The 16,852-nt window shown below is 47.6% G+C and overlaps 1 protein-coding gene across 2 annotated transcripts in view; it reads left to right on the top strand.

Annotated features, from left to right (window-relative positions):
• Window positions 1-16,852, top strand: part of LOC142484001 (uncharacterized) — a 62,572-nt gene that overhangs the window by 32,371 nt on the left and 13,349 nt on the right. For both annotated transcript variants that reach the window (XM_075583957.1, XM_075583958.1), the window contains exons 2-3: window positions 3,204-3,685; window positions 4,612-4,695. In XM_075583957.1, the coding sequence (XP_075440072.1) occupies window positions 3,223-3,685; window positions 4,612-4,695 (547 nt within the window). In that variant the 5' untranslated portion in view covers window positions 3,204-3,222. The remainder of the gene's footprint in view (window positions 1-3,203; window positions 3,686-4,611; window positions 4,696-16,852) is intronic.

Below are 16,852 nucleotides of genomic sequence, written 5' to 3'. Positions count from 1 at the left end.
TGTGTCTGAGTGATCGCTTTCCTGCGTGATGTCTGGTGAGGCTCTGAGTTCTGCCATGCTGTAGGTGTTTGTAGGCCTTTAGCCAGTGCGTGTGGCGTGCGGTCTTTTACCTTGTCAGCGATGGGCGTCTGTCTCAGATGATGCCGAGCGGTGTCCTGCAGCGTGCAGCGTAGGGGTAGCTGTACTCACAGGTGTCCGTTGGCTCGGACCCGTGTCCTGGCGGGTGTCCGGCGGCGTGGCCCTTGATGGCGCTGGCCGTGGGAACGTGCGCAGGGGTAGGTGGGAAGATGGCTCCTCACTATAGGGCTGTGCAGAGGGTGAACTCAGACAGAGAAAAAGGCAGTTAGGTTTTGTGTAAGAAGCACTGTTTGTTGCAAGGCTGCTGTGCGGTGTAGGCTGCTGCTTGTCTGTTAAGGCTGCAGGCTGTGTGCAGTTTCAGCTGCTTGGTGCTTCCTTTGTGTGGTGTAGAGGCTGCTCTGAATAGCTGTGTAAGCTGCTTGCATGTACTGCTGTAGAGGCCGCTCTGTATATAATGGAGTCTGGAGTAGCAGCTCCCGTAAGTGTCTGTAAGGCACACGATTATGTTTTCACTGTTCTGGAAGCCAGAGGGTCACGTGGTTATGACTTAGCTCAGATAGTGTCAACTCGCCCTCTTTCCCAAGCACGACAAGGTCTGTTTCTTTTCTTACTTTATTTTGGGGAAAGTAGGTAAATACAGTTGCTTGTGTAGAGGTGTAGGTGTCTCTGTGTGTGCTCAGTGATCAAGGGAGGTGAAAAGATACTTCTTCATCACCATTACAGGGGTTACAGAGAGGTACTCACGAATCCAGGGAAAATGGTGGAAAGGAAGAAGCAGTGTATGCTGGGTGGTGAGATAGTCTGGGGATAGACCATCTGTGGGCAGAGCAGAGGGGGAGAAAGCAGACCAGCCCATTTGAGAGGAAAGCTGGGGCTGCCATGACAACTCACAGGAGTGTCTGGGGGAGCTGCAACATGTAACAGAAATGTTGCATCTTAATGCAGCAAACTGCTGGGAAGAGGGGAACTGGCACTGTGTTTGTGAGCAGAATCTAACACATGCAGCTTGTTCTAATAAGCTGACAAGCAGGGCTGCAAGGAAAGGGGGGGGTGGAAACAGAAGTGGAGACAGGGGTATTCCTGTTCCATGACACCCCCTCTCTTCTTCATTCACTCTCCCCCCTCACCCCTCTCTTCCTCACTTCCTCTATTACACCCCCTGTCTCCTCACTCTCCCCCCTCCATCAATTATCCCCCTCTGACTCAAACCCACTCCCTGAATCCGCCCTCCTCACATTCATTCCCTCCCCCCCTGATCACACACACACACACACACACACTCACACTCTCACACTCTCACACTCTCACACTCTCACACTCTCACACACTCACACACTCACACACTCACACACTCTCTCACACACACACACACTCTCTCACACACACACACACTCTCTCACACACACACACACTCTCTCACACACACACACACTCACACACTCTCACACACACTCTCTCACACACTCTCTCACACACACTCTCTCACACACTCTCTCACACACTCTCTCACACACACACACACTCTCTCACACACACACACACTCTCTCACACACACACACACTCTCTCACACACACACACACTCTCTCACACACACACACACTCTCTCACACACACACACACTCTCTCACACACACACACACTCTCTCACACACACACACACTCTCTCACACACACACTCACTCTCTCACACGCTCACACGCTCACACGCTCACACGCTCACTCGCTCACACGCTCACACGCTCACACGCTCACTCTCTCACTCTCTCACTCTCTCACTCTCTCACTCTCTCACACACACACTCACACACTCACACACTCACACACTCACACACTCACACACTCACTCACTCTCTCACTCTCTCACACACTCACACACTCACACACTCACACACTCACACACTCACACACTCTCACACACTCACACACACTCACACACTCACACACTCACTCTCACACACTCACTCACACACACTCACACACTCTCACACACTCACACACTCTCACACACTCTCACACACTCACACACTCTCACACACACTCTCTCACACACTCTCTCACACACACTCTCTCACACACTCTCTCACACACTCTCTCACACACTCTCTCACACACTCTCTCACACACACACACTCTCTCACACACACACACACTCTCTCACACACACACACACTCTCTCACACACACACACACTCTCTCACACACACACACACTCTCTCACACACACACACACTCTCTCACACACACACACACTCTCTCACACACACACACACTCTCTCACACACACACACACTCTCTCACACACACACACACTCTCTCACACACACACACACTCTCTCACACACACACACACTCTCTCACACACACTCAGACACAAACTCAGACACCAGCAACAAGGGGGAATCGGAGCGGGGGGGGGGACCTGAGCAGGGGGGAATCGGAATGGGGGGCCGGAGCAGGGGGGGAATCGGAATGGGAAGGGGGTACCGGAGCAGGGGGGGAATCGGAACAGGGGGGGGGGGACCTGAGCAGCGGGGAATCGGAATGGGGGACCGGAGCAGGGGGGGAATCGGAATGGGAAGGGGGGAACGGAGCAGGGGGCGGGAATCAGAACGGGGGGGACCAGAGCAGGGGGAAGATTTTGGAACGGGGGGTATTGGAGCAGGGAGGGGGGAATCAGAGCAGGAGGACAAGGGGGAAGCGAGAGTGGCATGGAGCGGTACTAACCTGACTTGCTCCATGCAGGAAAGGGCGGGCCTCGCTATGCAAGGTCAGATAGAGCTTGCGAGGGCCAAAATAAATAAATCCTGGCAGCGTGCCAACACGCGCCAGCCAATCAGGAGACAAGGGAGGTTTTTTTTTTTTTTTTTTGCAGAGACGCGCGCGCTTCCTTGCACATCGTGAACGCGCTAAATCCTGTCACGCCAGTGCCCTCTGTCCCCCGCTGTTGGCGGCCCTGGATCCAGGGGGGGGCAAGCGCCCCCCCTGGCCGCCTCCTGCGGACGCCCATGACTACTGTATGTGAATTAAAAAATACTACATGTTCTTAAATAAATGTATAGTGTGCAGTCTTCATTTGTATGTATATATATATATAATATTTGTATTATTTTCTATAACTGACAGAAAAATAAATTGGGCAACAATGGAAGATTCCCGAGAAGATTCCTGCGAGGAAGATGTATTAATGGAACAAGAAATAAATAATGAAGCCGATGAAGCACGTGAAAAGGCAAAATATATATGTGGATTGGCAATCCTTAAAGAAGAAAACAAAAAGCTTAGAAAAGAGAATAAAGTGATTCTTAGAAACATACTCCATGATAATATAAAGTTATCTTTTTTGAAACATGATTTTATTCGTAATCAACACAAATTAGAAAAATTAAACAGAAAATTGAAGTATACTAAGATAGAAGAATTGGCCCCGGATAAGCGAGAACTGGCAAGAAAGAATAAAGCATTGGATGATATGAAACGTCAACTTATTCATAACGTGAGGAGGGTGGCTGGAGAGGCAAAGTCTAAACTTGATGGTTTTTTGTCTGATTCGGGTACAGCACATTCAAGCAGCTGTGATGTTTCTGAGAATCTCCCCTCCACATCAGGTAAATCAGTGTGTTCCAAGGGTAGCGTGTTACCAAATGGATGAACCATTTGAGCCCTTATCCTTCCTCATTCATAACTAAATACATACAGTAGGTTGAATTTGTTTAGCCCTTGTGAGCATGTTCTTAGGAGATTAGTTTAAAAACAAAAAATAAACTACTTTTTTTAACAATACTTTTTAGTACCCATAACACCCAGATCACATCAATTAATTATAAACCTTCCAGTGGGTTTCTAATTTGGCAAAATTTACACGATACCCCGGCATTTAATTTAAATGCCTGGGGGAAGAGTGCTGGGCCTCTGCAACTGCCCGCGCCCCCCCAGCACAATCTCCCCCCCCCCCCGGGGGGTCGCGCCCCACACTTTGCGCACCGCTGCCTTAAAAGACATTACTAGGACCTAAACATACATACATTAAAATATGCCAGGTGTGTTGCTTTTATGTCTAGGTTTAAAATGGCACAGCAATTTACATGTTTTAATGTAATGTCTTTTATATTGTGCAAATGATATCTTCATATTCATTTAAGTTTATATTGTTTAATTGACTGCATCTCTATTTAGCCTCCACTTATATTGGCTGTTATTGTTTCATTCTAAATGTCAGTTCACATATTAAATAATGTTAGGTCTACTAGTCATATTGGTACAGAATATGATGTAAAAATAGCATTATAGGTTACAGCCCTATAACTTCTCTTTTCAGAGCACAAATATATTTGTCATTGGACTATTTCCTGAACAGTTGTGTACAACAAATTATAAAATCTGGCCACAGAGTCACAACTCGCAACAAATGTTTAATGAACATCTGCACCGTTTACATTTATACAAGCAAATATTGTTATCATAATAAAAAAGGTTTTTAATCGATAATTTGTTAATTGTGGAAATATTAATTTGTTCTTAAATATTCCTTCAGAAATGGCTGAGGTACTCACAAGCACACCCAAACGGATGAACAAAGGAAACAACGAAAAGAGTGATGCAAGCGAATTTTATACCGGTGATTGGCGCCATTTTCTCAAATCTGATACCTTTTAAGTTTTTATTCTTTTTTTTAAACTTAGAATTGGGAGGGTTTAATTTCCTCTGGAAACTCCCTTTATCTGCTTTATATCTCTGGTTGGGATGAGAGTAAATACACAACTCTTTATTGATAAACACTTCTCCATTCAGAGGTCACTAATGAGTACTGCAGTATTAGGTGTATTAGTATTACCTTTTATATTTGGACTGACAATAGATGTGATAAGACACGATTTCGAGAATTCTCCTCTCTTCCTCAGGTCGGCAACACTAAGAAATTCAACTTGTAAGTTACTTCCAATAAATTAATGCAGCCAAACACTTGCTATGGGAACACACACACTCTCTCAGACACGCAATCTCACTCAGACACTCTCACACACATGGGGGGGGGGGGGGCGGGTGGATGGGAGCAGGGGGTGAAATTACACACACAAACACACACACTCTCAGACACACAATCTCACTCAGACACTCTCACACATGGGGGGGCGGGTGGATGGGAGCAGGGGGGGAAATTACACACACAAACACACACTCTCTCAGACACACAATCTCACTCAGACACTCTCACACATGGGGGGCGGGTGGATCGGAGCAGGGGGGGGGAATTACACACACAAACACACACACTCTCAGACACACACTCTCACTCAGACACTCTCACATATACACAGGGGGAATCAGAGCAGGGGGGGTGGAATCGGGGCAAGGGGGAAGCACGGGAGGCATGGAGCAGACTTACCACGTGCTCCGTGCAGGAAGAGGTGGGCCTCGCTTCGCCAGCTCGGATGGAGCTTGCTGCGGGACAAAAATAAATAAATCTTGGCAGCGCGTCAACACGTGGCAGCCAATCAGGAGGTGACAGTGCCAGCACGCGGCAGCCAATCAGGAGGTGGGAGTGCCAGCATGCGGCAGCCAATCAGGAGAGGGGGAGGTCTTTTTTTCTTTCTTTGTGCAGGCGCATCGCGAGCGCGCTAAAACCTGTCACCCAGTGGTAACCGGGCGACGGGATTTATCGAAGGGAACGGCCGCGTATGGTTGCCTTGGCAGGGCCAGACCAAATTATTTTGCGGGCCTTATGCGGCCTGCTGGTCGGACATTCCCCACCCCTGCATTAGGGGTTCCGCGGCCGCCAGGAGGGGAGTGCTGGGACAACTCTCACAGCTGTCCCAGGCCTGGTGGCACGACGGCCCCGAGGCAGCTGTGACTGGGGGGGCTACTAAGATCAAAAGCGGCAGCCGTCCGGTCACTGTGATCCTTCCTCTCCCTGCTCCTGTCGATGCCGGAAGCCCCATTCAACTTCCGGCCGACAGGATGAGGGATCTTCAGATCGGCGCAGGCCCGAAGGTAAGAGCGTGCGCTCTCTGCAGGGTTCACTGGAAGGAATTTGCCACACGTGCCAGCAGCTCCCTTCAAAAAATGTTTTAAATGTGTGTATAGAATTGTATTGTATTGTACGGTATGTCTTTATTTATATAGCGCCATTAATGTACATAGCGCTTCACAGTAGTAATACACGTGGTAATCCAATAAATAACAGAGCATGGGAATAAGTGCTTCAGACATAAAAGTAGGAGGCGCATGCGCGACGGGAACGGAGATGGCAGCCTAAACTGAGCGCTCTGATACCCGCCGGCAATAAATAAATAAATAACACCGCAAAACTCAACAAAAGCACGTAAAAAGCGTGGGAATTGCCAGAAATAAACACTAAGCATTAAAATACATGGCGGCTACAAGGAAAAAGTCCAAACAGAAAGTGGATGTTCGCACTTACTTTGTGGGGGCGAAAAAGGCACGGGAGACGGACAGCATGGCGGCGTCTGACTCAGACTCTGCTCCGGAGCTGGAGATGGCAACGGATGAGCCGACGGGCCCTGAAGAGGGAAATAGCTCAACTCCTCTCCGATCTGAAAACCTTTTTCCTCGGGGAAGTGGATCACTTAAGGAAAGACATACTTAGCATTGGGACCCGCACGCACGATCTGGAGGAGAAAATGGAGGAGTCTACCCGATGTCAGACTGAAACAGATACCAGGGTCACCATCCTTGAGAGAAAAGTGGCGGAGCTAGAGGAACGCCACGAGGATAGCGAGAATCGAGATAGACGCAATAACCTGAGAGTTAGGGGGATCCCGGAGGAGATCCTGGACCCCGAACTGTTACTGAGCAGGTGGATGACCTCCATAATGCCAGGGAAAACTGAAGCAGAGCTGGTCATGGACCGGTGCCACCGCGCATTAAGGGCCCGTCCACTACCTAACAATCCACCCAGAGACGTAATCCTGCGATTACATCACTTTACTACAAAAGCAGAAATCTGTAAAATCACCAGAGCCACCCCAACAGTGACATTTGAGGGGATAGAGATGGCCATCTACCAGGACATTTCCCCGATCACATTGGCAAGACAAGACGCCAGGCCCTCCAACCGGTTACCAGGCTTCTAAGAGATAAAAATGTCCAGTATCGATGGGCCTTTCCCTTCGCCCTGATTGTGTTGAAAAACGGCAGGTCCCATACCCTTAAACACCTTGCGGATGGCCCGGATTTCTTGAATAAGCTGGGTATTCCCAATGTCTTACCGCAAACAGAAGCCCCGATCGGGCGCCCACCTCGACGGACTGAATGGGAAAAAGTAGGACCGCCAACTGGACAACGACAAGCAAAGTCAGGACCCTCAAGACCGGTGTGAAGGCCAAGTACCCGGCTCTGCAGTTCTACCAGAACCGCTAGTTTCTGTTATACCCTCGTTTAAACTGAACTAATTCCCCTCACGAAGCACTGCCCGAAGCAAGAGGGGCACCACTCCGCCCCCCCCTGAAGGTCCGAATCCGGTCGGTCTGGCATTGGTGGCTGAAGAAAAAAGAAAAAAAGAAGATAAAAATGTTTTTAACACTCACCAAAATGGCCCCCTGAGATGATCCGCGGGATAAACTGGAGAAGAAGCGCGGGAACAGAATGGCGGACGACGTTTTGGCGCGAAGTCGAGGAGATCCAGTCGGCTCCGCCCTCGGGACACGCCTGCTTCCTCGGCTGTTCGCAGGCAGATCTGCACACGACCCTCAGATGACGTCGGAAGGCGATCCCTCGCGAGATCAGGAACTGACGCCTGCAGAGCAGGACACCGAAAGAGTCAGGACTGAGAGACGGATGCAGTAGTCGGGGGGTCCGGTACAGGGGTCGGGGCTCCCCTGGGGGGTACGCGCATTCCCCCGCTGGGGAGAGGGGTTAAGTTTAGATAGTTGATCCAGTTAAAGACATTACAGGTTAGCGGTTCGAAATAACCAAAGTTCCAGTACAAACAGGACAATGCATAGTTGAGTACCAGAATATTGTTCATATGCTAATTATTAAAATATAATGTTTGTGCTGCCAGCGGGGGGGCGGGTGTTTGCCCTCATCCTCACCTGTTGGCATGTGCCCCTGGGGCTGGACTGTGGCCTTAAGCCACAGCCCAGTCAAAGACCTGGGATTCCGTGGTCTGGAAGGTTTCCCACAATCCTGGATGGAAAAATGGGAACATCCGGAGTCCGAGCGGTATTCCAAGGCAGTAAACCACAGGTCAACTAGGACCAAGATGGTTTCCCTTGTATGCATAACAAGGTTTCATGTTCCCTGTCACTCCCCGATGGGTTTTCCTTCCCCTCCCTCAGGTATCCCAAAAAGAGACAGCTTGGCGGCACGAGACCTGCAACACCACTACCGACACCTACTGGGAAGTCAAGACACGGGTAGGAAGAGAATGCTTTACACTCACGAAGACTCACCACACACGCAAACATGGCATTGACGTTCATATCACAGAATGTTAAGGGATTCAACTCCCCTCAAAAACGTAGAATCGCTTTTGCAGAATTTAAGCGCAGAAACTCAGATGTTCTTTTCCTATAAGAGACACCTTACAAGCTCCAACAAAAACCCAGGGTTTATAGACAAACAATTTAGGAGATTTTATCTCGCCTCAGCCAAAGAAAAGAAAAAAGGGGTTGCGATTCTATTCCACAATAGAGTCCCATTTGTGATGGAAAAATAAAACGTGACCCAGAAGGTAGATATATTATCCTGGTGGGCACACTGCAGCAATGCAGAGTAACCTTGGCGTGCGTATATGCCCCATGTGAAAAAGACCCCAGTTCTTTGCAGAGTTCTTTCTCAAGCTACAAAATTGGGCATCCGGCAATATAATATTAGCGGGAGATTTCAATAAGGTCTTAGACCCTCGAATAGATAGATCTCCGAGACAGGAGGAACTAAAGGGCTACTAGAGGGGCTGCCAAGGGGATGTTTGGTGGACATATGGCGGGAACAACACCCGGGTGAGCGTACTTACACATTTTATTCACATCCCCACAACAGTTATAGCAGACTAGACCACTTCTTTGTATCGAGCAGAATGGTCCCACAAATCACTAACACCCTAATCCATGACATTTCATGGTCGGACCATGCATCAATTGAGCTAAAATGCACGCAAATTAGACCGATTAGCCCGGGAGCAAACTGGAAACTAAACGAGTCCCTGATTAAAATACCTGAACTGGCACAGGCAGTCAAAGACGAGATTAGACAATTTTTTGTCATAAACACAGGCACCGTGGAATCCCACACTACACTGTGGGAGGCTCACAAAGCCACAATGAGAGGAACGCTGATTAGTCTCGCAGCAAGACGTAAAAGGCAGAGGGAATCGAAATTGACACAACTATATAAGAGGTTAAATGAGCTCTCTACACTACATAGCCGATCAGGTGGAGAGGAGCTGAAGGATGTAAGGATAGAACTTAACCTCCTCCTCACATCCCAGGCCGAGAGAGACATAAGTTGGACCAAGAGGAAATTTTTTGAGAAAGCCAACAAGCCGGATACTATGCTAGCTAACAGGATTCGTAACAGGCAACCAAGTTATAATATACAAACCATAAAAACCAAATCGGGGGAGATGACCTCCAACCCCAAACGTATAGTGGAAGAGTTTAAGCTTTATTATGAACAGCTATATAATGGGGAGAAAGTGACACACAGTCCAAAAACAAACAAATTATTACAGACCTTCTTGGAGGAGGCAGCCTTACCTGGGCTGAGCAGACTGGAGAGCGAGGCAATTCAGTCTGATTTCACTCTGGAGGAATTGACCGCGGTTATCAAACATCTCAAACCCTCTAAGGCCCCAGGCCCAGACGGGTTTTCTAACCTATATTACAAGAAATTTATAGGGGTTCTAGCACCGCACATGCTCAAGTTAGTTAACGGAGTTTTGGCGGGGGAACCCTTTTCGGACCAGATGCTTCAGGCGTCAATATCTATAATCCATAAGAAGGACAAAGATCCTACAAACTGTCAAAGCTATAGGCCGATATCATTAATTAATTCGGACGTTAAAATATACTCCAAATTACTGGCCAATAGACTGAGCGCGATCATGCCAAGGCTTATCCACCCGGACCAGGTTGGCTTTATTAGAGATAGACAAGCGGCCGACAACACTAGAAGGATTATAGATGTCATTAACTTCATCAACGCCAACGGGATCCGAGGGGTAGTATTAAGTTTAGATGCGGAGAAAGCCTTTGACAGGATCGACTGGCCATACATGGAATCCACGCTTGAAGCATTCGGGTTTGGAAGTAAAACTCTAGGGGCAATAAAAGCATTATACACAACTCCGACCGCCAGGGTGATACATCAGGGCTTTCCATCAGAGTTGTTTAAAATCAAAAGCGGGACCAAACAGGGCTGCCCACTCTCGCCCTTGTTGTTTGCCTTATGCGTGGAACCGTTAGCGGCGCACATACGTCGTAATCCTGACATTTCCGGAATACAAATACTCTCCCAAGAGCATAAAATCGCTCTATACGCAGATGACATTATCTTGTCTCTGACAAAACCGCTTACCTCGCTGCCCAATCTGTTTGCTCTACTGGAAAAATTTAGCAGAATCTCCGGATTTAAGATAAACCAATCTATATCGGAGGCGCTGAGTCTAAATATCCCAAAGGAGACAGAGAAATTAATCGAGATCAATTTTCAGTTTAAATGGCAGACCAAAGCTATAAAATACTTAGGAATATACCTAACCAAATCTAGCCACAATCTTTATCAGGAGAACTATCCGAGACTACTAAGAGCCCTCACAAAGGAACTTAAAGAGTGGTCTGCATATGGGATATCCTGGATTGGTAGAATTTTTTGTGTGAAAATGAACCTCCTCCCTAGGATACTATACCTGTTCCAAACCCTTCCGATACCCGTAGTAAGATCAGACATTAAGGAACTGCAGAACGCAGTTACAAAGTTCATTTGGAAGAATAAAAAACCACGGGTAAAAATGTCAATTATGCAAAGACCTAAGGAAACTGGGGGTTTGGCAGTACCGAGCTTGATGGCATACTATAAAGCGGCACAACTATGCCAAATTACACAGTGGCATGGCGATCCAGAGCTAAGGCGTTGGGTGGCATTAGAGAGGGAGCTTTGCGCCCCGCTAGAGCTTAAGGATCTAATTTGGTATCCTAAACCTAGACTAAAAGATCTGAAGAACCTGCTGACCTCGGTGCTGAACTCTCTATCGGTCTGGGAGGCGGCTAAAAGTAAGCACTCATTAACCTCAAAATATTCATTAATGACCCCCCTGTATGGAAATCCAGACTTTGCTCCGGGGCTAACCGGTAGGAACTTCACACTTTGGCAAAATTTGGGACTAAGAAGGCTTAAGGACCTGGAGGGCCGAGACACAATCAAAACATTTGAAATTTTGCAGTCAGAAACGGACTTCCCTAACACAGAATTCCTTAGATACCTCCAGGTTCGGGCATTTTATACCAAACACATAAACAGACCCCCACTAACCAATTTTGAAAAGCTCTGTGATCGGGGAACCGATACACGGGGACTCATCTCTGGTCTTTACAGAGAGGTGGTTAGGGCGGACATTGATAACTCACATAAACCCAGGTTCATGACACAATGGGAGACAGACCTGACAGGACCGTTAGAAGACGAAGACAGCGATCTTTAAAGCAGCGGCAAGTAGCTCGATTTGTACGACATTGAAGGAAAACTCATATAAAGTATTATTGAGGTGGTATCTCACCCCAGTTAGACTGGCAAAATTTGTCGCGGGTGCTTCCCCGCTCTGTCCCAGACAGTGTGGGGAACGGGGAGATCTGGTACATATGCTGTGGTCTTGTCCACGAATCATACCCGTCTGGACACAAATCAGAGATTGGCTACAGAGGATTTTTTAGGCCTCAAAATTCAACTAGACCCATGGGTTTTCCTATTAGGTAAGCCCACAGATGAGGTATCTAGATCAGGAAATAAACTAATAGCACACTTTGCTACGGCGATGAGGTGCGAGACCGCAGCACTGTGGAATCAGAATGCAATTCCATCAATAGACAAAATTCGGAATAGAATTTGGTTTGCCTGCCAGATGGAAAAGTTGACAAGTCTGGTCAACGACACTGGCTCAAATTTCCAAAAAGTCTGGTCACTGTGGTTGGCCCAGACCGATAACCCAGGGATGAGCAATGCCTCCGTCTGGCTTTGATAAAATCAGATGGGTTTTCCTTCAATGGCGGACTGAACACACGGGAGGAAAGACAATAATCACTAATTGCGGATTGTTTGAGGGGAGTTGCGCTCCATCCCGGTCTTCAGATTAGGTGCGGTGGTGGCTTGGATAGATCTGAGCCTGCAGAAGCGATCTAGGTCCTGTGGAGCACACGGAGGAGGCTACCTTCTTTCCTTATCCTTTCCATACCCTTCCCCCCCATCCCTCCCCCTTACCATACCCTCTCACGTCTACCCCCTCCCATGTTCGTATAGATGTTGTATGTCATAAAGTTTACCACATGGTACCGATGCGATATTTGATTGTAATATCTTTGAAAAACCCAATAAAAGTAAGTTACAAAAAAAAAGACATAAAAGTAACATTAAAGAAGAGGAGTCCCTGCCCCGAGGAGCTTACAGTCTAATTGGTAGGTAGGGAGAACGTACAGAGACAGTAGGAGGGAGTTCTGATAAGTGCGTCTGCAGGGGGCCACGCTTTATGTATCGTGTACAGTATTATCCACTGTGCTATTCATATGCTTCTTTAAGCAAGTGTGTCTTAAGGTGGGTCTTAAAGGTGGATAGAGAGTGTGCTAGTCGGGTACTGAGGGGAAGGGCATTCCAGAGGTGCGGGGCAGAAAGTGAGAAAGGTTTAAGGCGGGAGAGGGCTTTAGATACAAAGGGGGTAGAAAGAAGACATCCTTGAGAGGAACGCAAGAGTCGGGATGGTGCATAATGAGAAATTAGGGCTGAGATGTAAGGAGGGGCAGAGGGGGGTATAGTGAGATATTAGGGCTGAGATGTAAGGAGGGGCAGAGGAGGGTATAGTGAGATATTAGGGTGAGATGTAAGGAGGGGCAGAAGAGTGTAAAGCTTTAAAAGTGAGGAGGAGAATGGAGTGTGAGATGCGGGATTTGATCGGAAGCCAGGAGAGGGATTTCATGAGGGGAGACGCGGAGACAGATCTAGGAAAGAGTAGAGGGATTCTGGCAGCAGCATTTAGGATAGATTGTAGGGGAGACAGGTGAGAGGCAGGAAAGACGGACAGCAGAAGGTTACAGTAATCAAGACGGGAGAGAATGAGGGCCTGAGTCAGAGTTTTAGCAGTCGAGCAACAGAGAAAAGGCGTATCTTAGTTATATTGCGGAGGAAAAAGCAACAGGTTTTAGAAATGTTTTGAATGTGAGGGGTGAATGTGAGAGAAGAGTTGAGTGTGACCCCTAGGCAGCATGCCTGGGCTACTGGGTGAATGATCGTAGTTCCAACAGTAATGTGGAAGGAGGTAGTAGGGCCAGGTTTGGGAGGAAGTATGAGGAGCTCTGTTTTAGCCATGTTGAGTTTAAGGCGGCGGATGGCCATCCAGGATGATATAGCAGAGAGACATTCAGAAACTTTGGTTTGTACAGCAGGTGTAAGGTCGGGTGTTGAAAAGTATATTTGTGTGTCGTCAGCATAGAGGTGATAATTAAACCCAAAAGATGTTATTAGGTCACCTAGAGAGAGTGTATACAGAGAAAAGAGAAGAGGTCCCAGGACAGAGCCCTGGGGTACCCCCACAGAGAGATCAATAGAGGAGGAGGAGGTGTTAGCAGAAGAGACACTGAAAGTACGATGGGAGAGGTAGGATGAGATCCAGGATAGAGCTTTGTTCCGAATACCAAGAGTATGGAGAATGTGAAGGAGAAGAGGGTTGTCCACGGTGTCAAATGCTGCAGAGAGGTCGAGTAATATGAGCAGAGTGTAATGACCTCTGTATTTGGCAGCATGGAGGTCGTCAGTTATTTTAGTGAGGGCTGTTTCCGTGGAGTGAGCAGTGTGGAAGCCAGATTGTAGAGGGTCTAGGAGAGAATAGGTGTTGAGAAAATGGAGCAAGCGAGAGAATACAAGACGTTCAATGAGTTTAGAGGCAAAAGGCAGGAGGGAGACAGGTCGATAGTTAGAAAGACAGGTAGGGTAAAGCTTGCTGTTTTTGAGTAATGGTATGACTGTTGCATGTTTGAAGGAGGATGGAAAGGTTCCAGAGCAGAGGGAGGAGTTAAAAATGTGTGTGAGCGTAGGGATTATAGTAGGAGCAAGAGGTTTTAGGAGATGGGAGGGAATGGGGTCAAGAGGGCAAGTGGTAGAGGGAGAAGAGGCGATCAACAGCGACACATCCTCCTCTGAGACAGTGGAAAAAGATTCAAGGAAGGCAGGATGAGAGTTAGGAAGAGGTGTAGGATGGGAGGAAGAAACAGAGGGGATGTTCTGACGTATGGATTCCACCTTTTCCTTAAAATGGTCAGCATTGTCCTGAGCGGAGATGGAGGAAGGAGAGGCAGCTGAGGGTAGTCTGAGTAGAGTATCAAAGCCAGAGAAAAGTCGACGTGGGTTAGACTTGTGCATGTTGGTTAGTGAAGAAAAGTAGGCTTGTTTAGCTTGCGAGAGGGCAGAGTTGAAACAGGATAGCATAAATTTGTATTGAAGGAAGTCTGCGAGAGTATGAGATTTCCTCCAGAGGCGTTCAGAGGAACGAGTGCAGGATCGCAGCATGCGCGTGTGGGAATTTAACCAGGGTCTAGGGTTAGAAGGGCGAGTGCGTCAGAGAGAAAGCGGGGCATGTAGATCAAGAGAGGAGGACAAGGCAGAGTTGTAGTTCCTGACCAGGTTGTCAGGGTCTGTAGCAGAGCTGAGAGAGGAGAGGGAGGAGCGTAAAGTGGACTCAAAGTCAGGTAAGTGAATAGAGCGCAGGTTTCTGCAGAACCGGGGGGTAGACGTAGGTGGAGAAGGGGAGAAGCGAGATAGAGAGAATGAGATGAGGTGATGGTCAGAGAGAGGAAAAGGGGAAATGGAGAAATCGGAGAGAGAGAAGTTTTTTTTTTTTTTTTTTTTTAACTTTCTTTTATTGTTTTTTTCAAAGATAGTACAATCCAATATCACATTGGTGTCATTTAGTCAGCTTTATGACATACAACATCAAAACGAACATGGAAGGGGGGAGATGTGAAAGGGGATGGTGAGGGGGGGGGAGGGGCATGTAGCGGCTAGAGGAAGAGTGTAATCTCCTCCGAGTATTCCACTAAACCTGGCTCTTTCTGCATGTTCTGAACTGACCCATCTATCACCACACCGAGTCCGACGATCAGGGAAAGGCGTAAATCCCTTCCTTTTGTCCTAAATTTCGAGCTTTTTGTCAACCCTCCCGTGTGTCTGTTCCGCCATTGAAGGAAAGCCCACCTGCTACTATCAAAGCTAGACGGTGGCATTGCTCATCCCTGGGATATCGGTCTGTGCCAGCCACAATGACCAGACTTTTTGGAAATTTGAGCCAGTGTCGTTGACTAGACTTGTCAACTTTTCCATCTGGCAAGCGAACCAAATTCTATTCCGAATTTTGTCTATCGATGGAATTGCATTCTGATTCCACAACGCTGCGGTCTCGCACCTCATCGCCGTAGCAAAGTGTGCTATTAGTTTATTTCCTGATCTAGATACCTCTTCTGTGGGCTTACCTAATAGGAAAACCCACGGATCTAGTTGAATTTTGAGGCCCAAAAAGACAGTCTGTAGCCAATCTCTAATTTGTGTCCAGACGGGTATGATTCGTGGACAAGACCACAGCATATGTACCAGATCTCCCTGTTCCCCACACTGTCTAGGACAGAGTGGGGAAGCGCCCGCGACAAATTTTGCCAGTCTAACTGGGGTGAGGTACCACCTCAATAATACTTTATATGAGTTCTCCTTCAATGTCGTACAAATCGAACTGCTGGCCGCAGCTTTAAAAATTGCTGTCCAGTCTTTGTCTTCTAACGGTCCTGTCAGGTCTGTCTCCCATTGAGTCATGAAACTGGGTCTATGTGAGTCACCAATGTCTGTCCTGGCCACCTCTCTGTAAAGAGCAGAGATGAGTCCCCGTGTATCGGTTCCCCGATCACAGAGCTTTTCAAAATTGGTTAGTGGTGGTCTGTTTGGGTGTTTGGTATAAAATGCCCGAACCTGGAGGTATCTAAGGAAGTCTGTGTTAGGTAAGTCCGTTTCTGACTGTAAAATATCAAATGTTTTGATTGTGTCTCGGCCCTCCAGGTCCTTAAGCCTTCTTAGTCCCAAATTTTGCCAGAGTGTGAAGTTCCTATCAATTAGCCCCGGAGCAAAGTCCGGATTTCCATATAAAGGGGCCATTAGTGAATCTTTTGAGGTCAATGAGTGCCTATTTTTAGTCGTCTCCCAGACCGAGAGAGAGTTCAACACAGAGGATAGCGGGTTCTTGAGATCTTTTAGTCTAGGTTTAGGATACCAAATAAGATCCTTGAGCTCTAGCGGGGCACAAACCTCCTTCTCCAAAGCTACCCATCGCCTCAGCTCCGGATCGCCATGCCACTGCGTAATTTGGCATAGTTGGGCCGCTTTATAGTAAGCCATCAAGCTCGGTACTGCCAGACCTCCAGTTTCCTTAGGCCTTTGCATAATTGACGTTTTTACCCTTGGTTTTTTATTTTTCCAAATGAATTTCATAACTGCTTTCTGCAGTTCTGTAATGTCTGATCTTACTACGGGTATCGGAAGGGTTTGGAACAGGTATAGTATCCTAGGGAGGA

Source organism: Ascaphus truei, unplaced genomic scaffold, assembly GCF_040206685.1.
Source record: "Ascaphus truei isolate aAscTru1 unplaced genomic scaffold, aAscTru1.hap1 HAP1_SCAFFOLD_412, whole genome shotgun sequence".
Classification (NCBI taxonomy): Eukaryota; Metazoa; Chordata; class Amphibia; order Anura; family Ascaphidae; genus Ascaphus; species Ascaphus truei.
The sequence above is the reverse complement of the archived record's forward strand: the minus strand, read 5'-3'. Positions and strand labels throughout refer to the sequence as shown.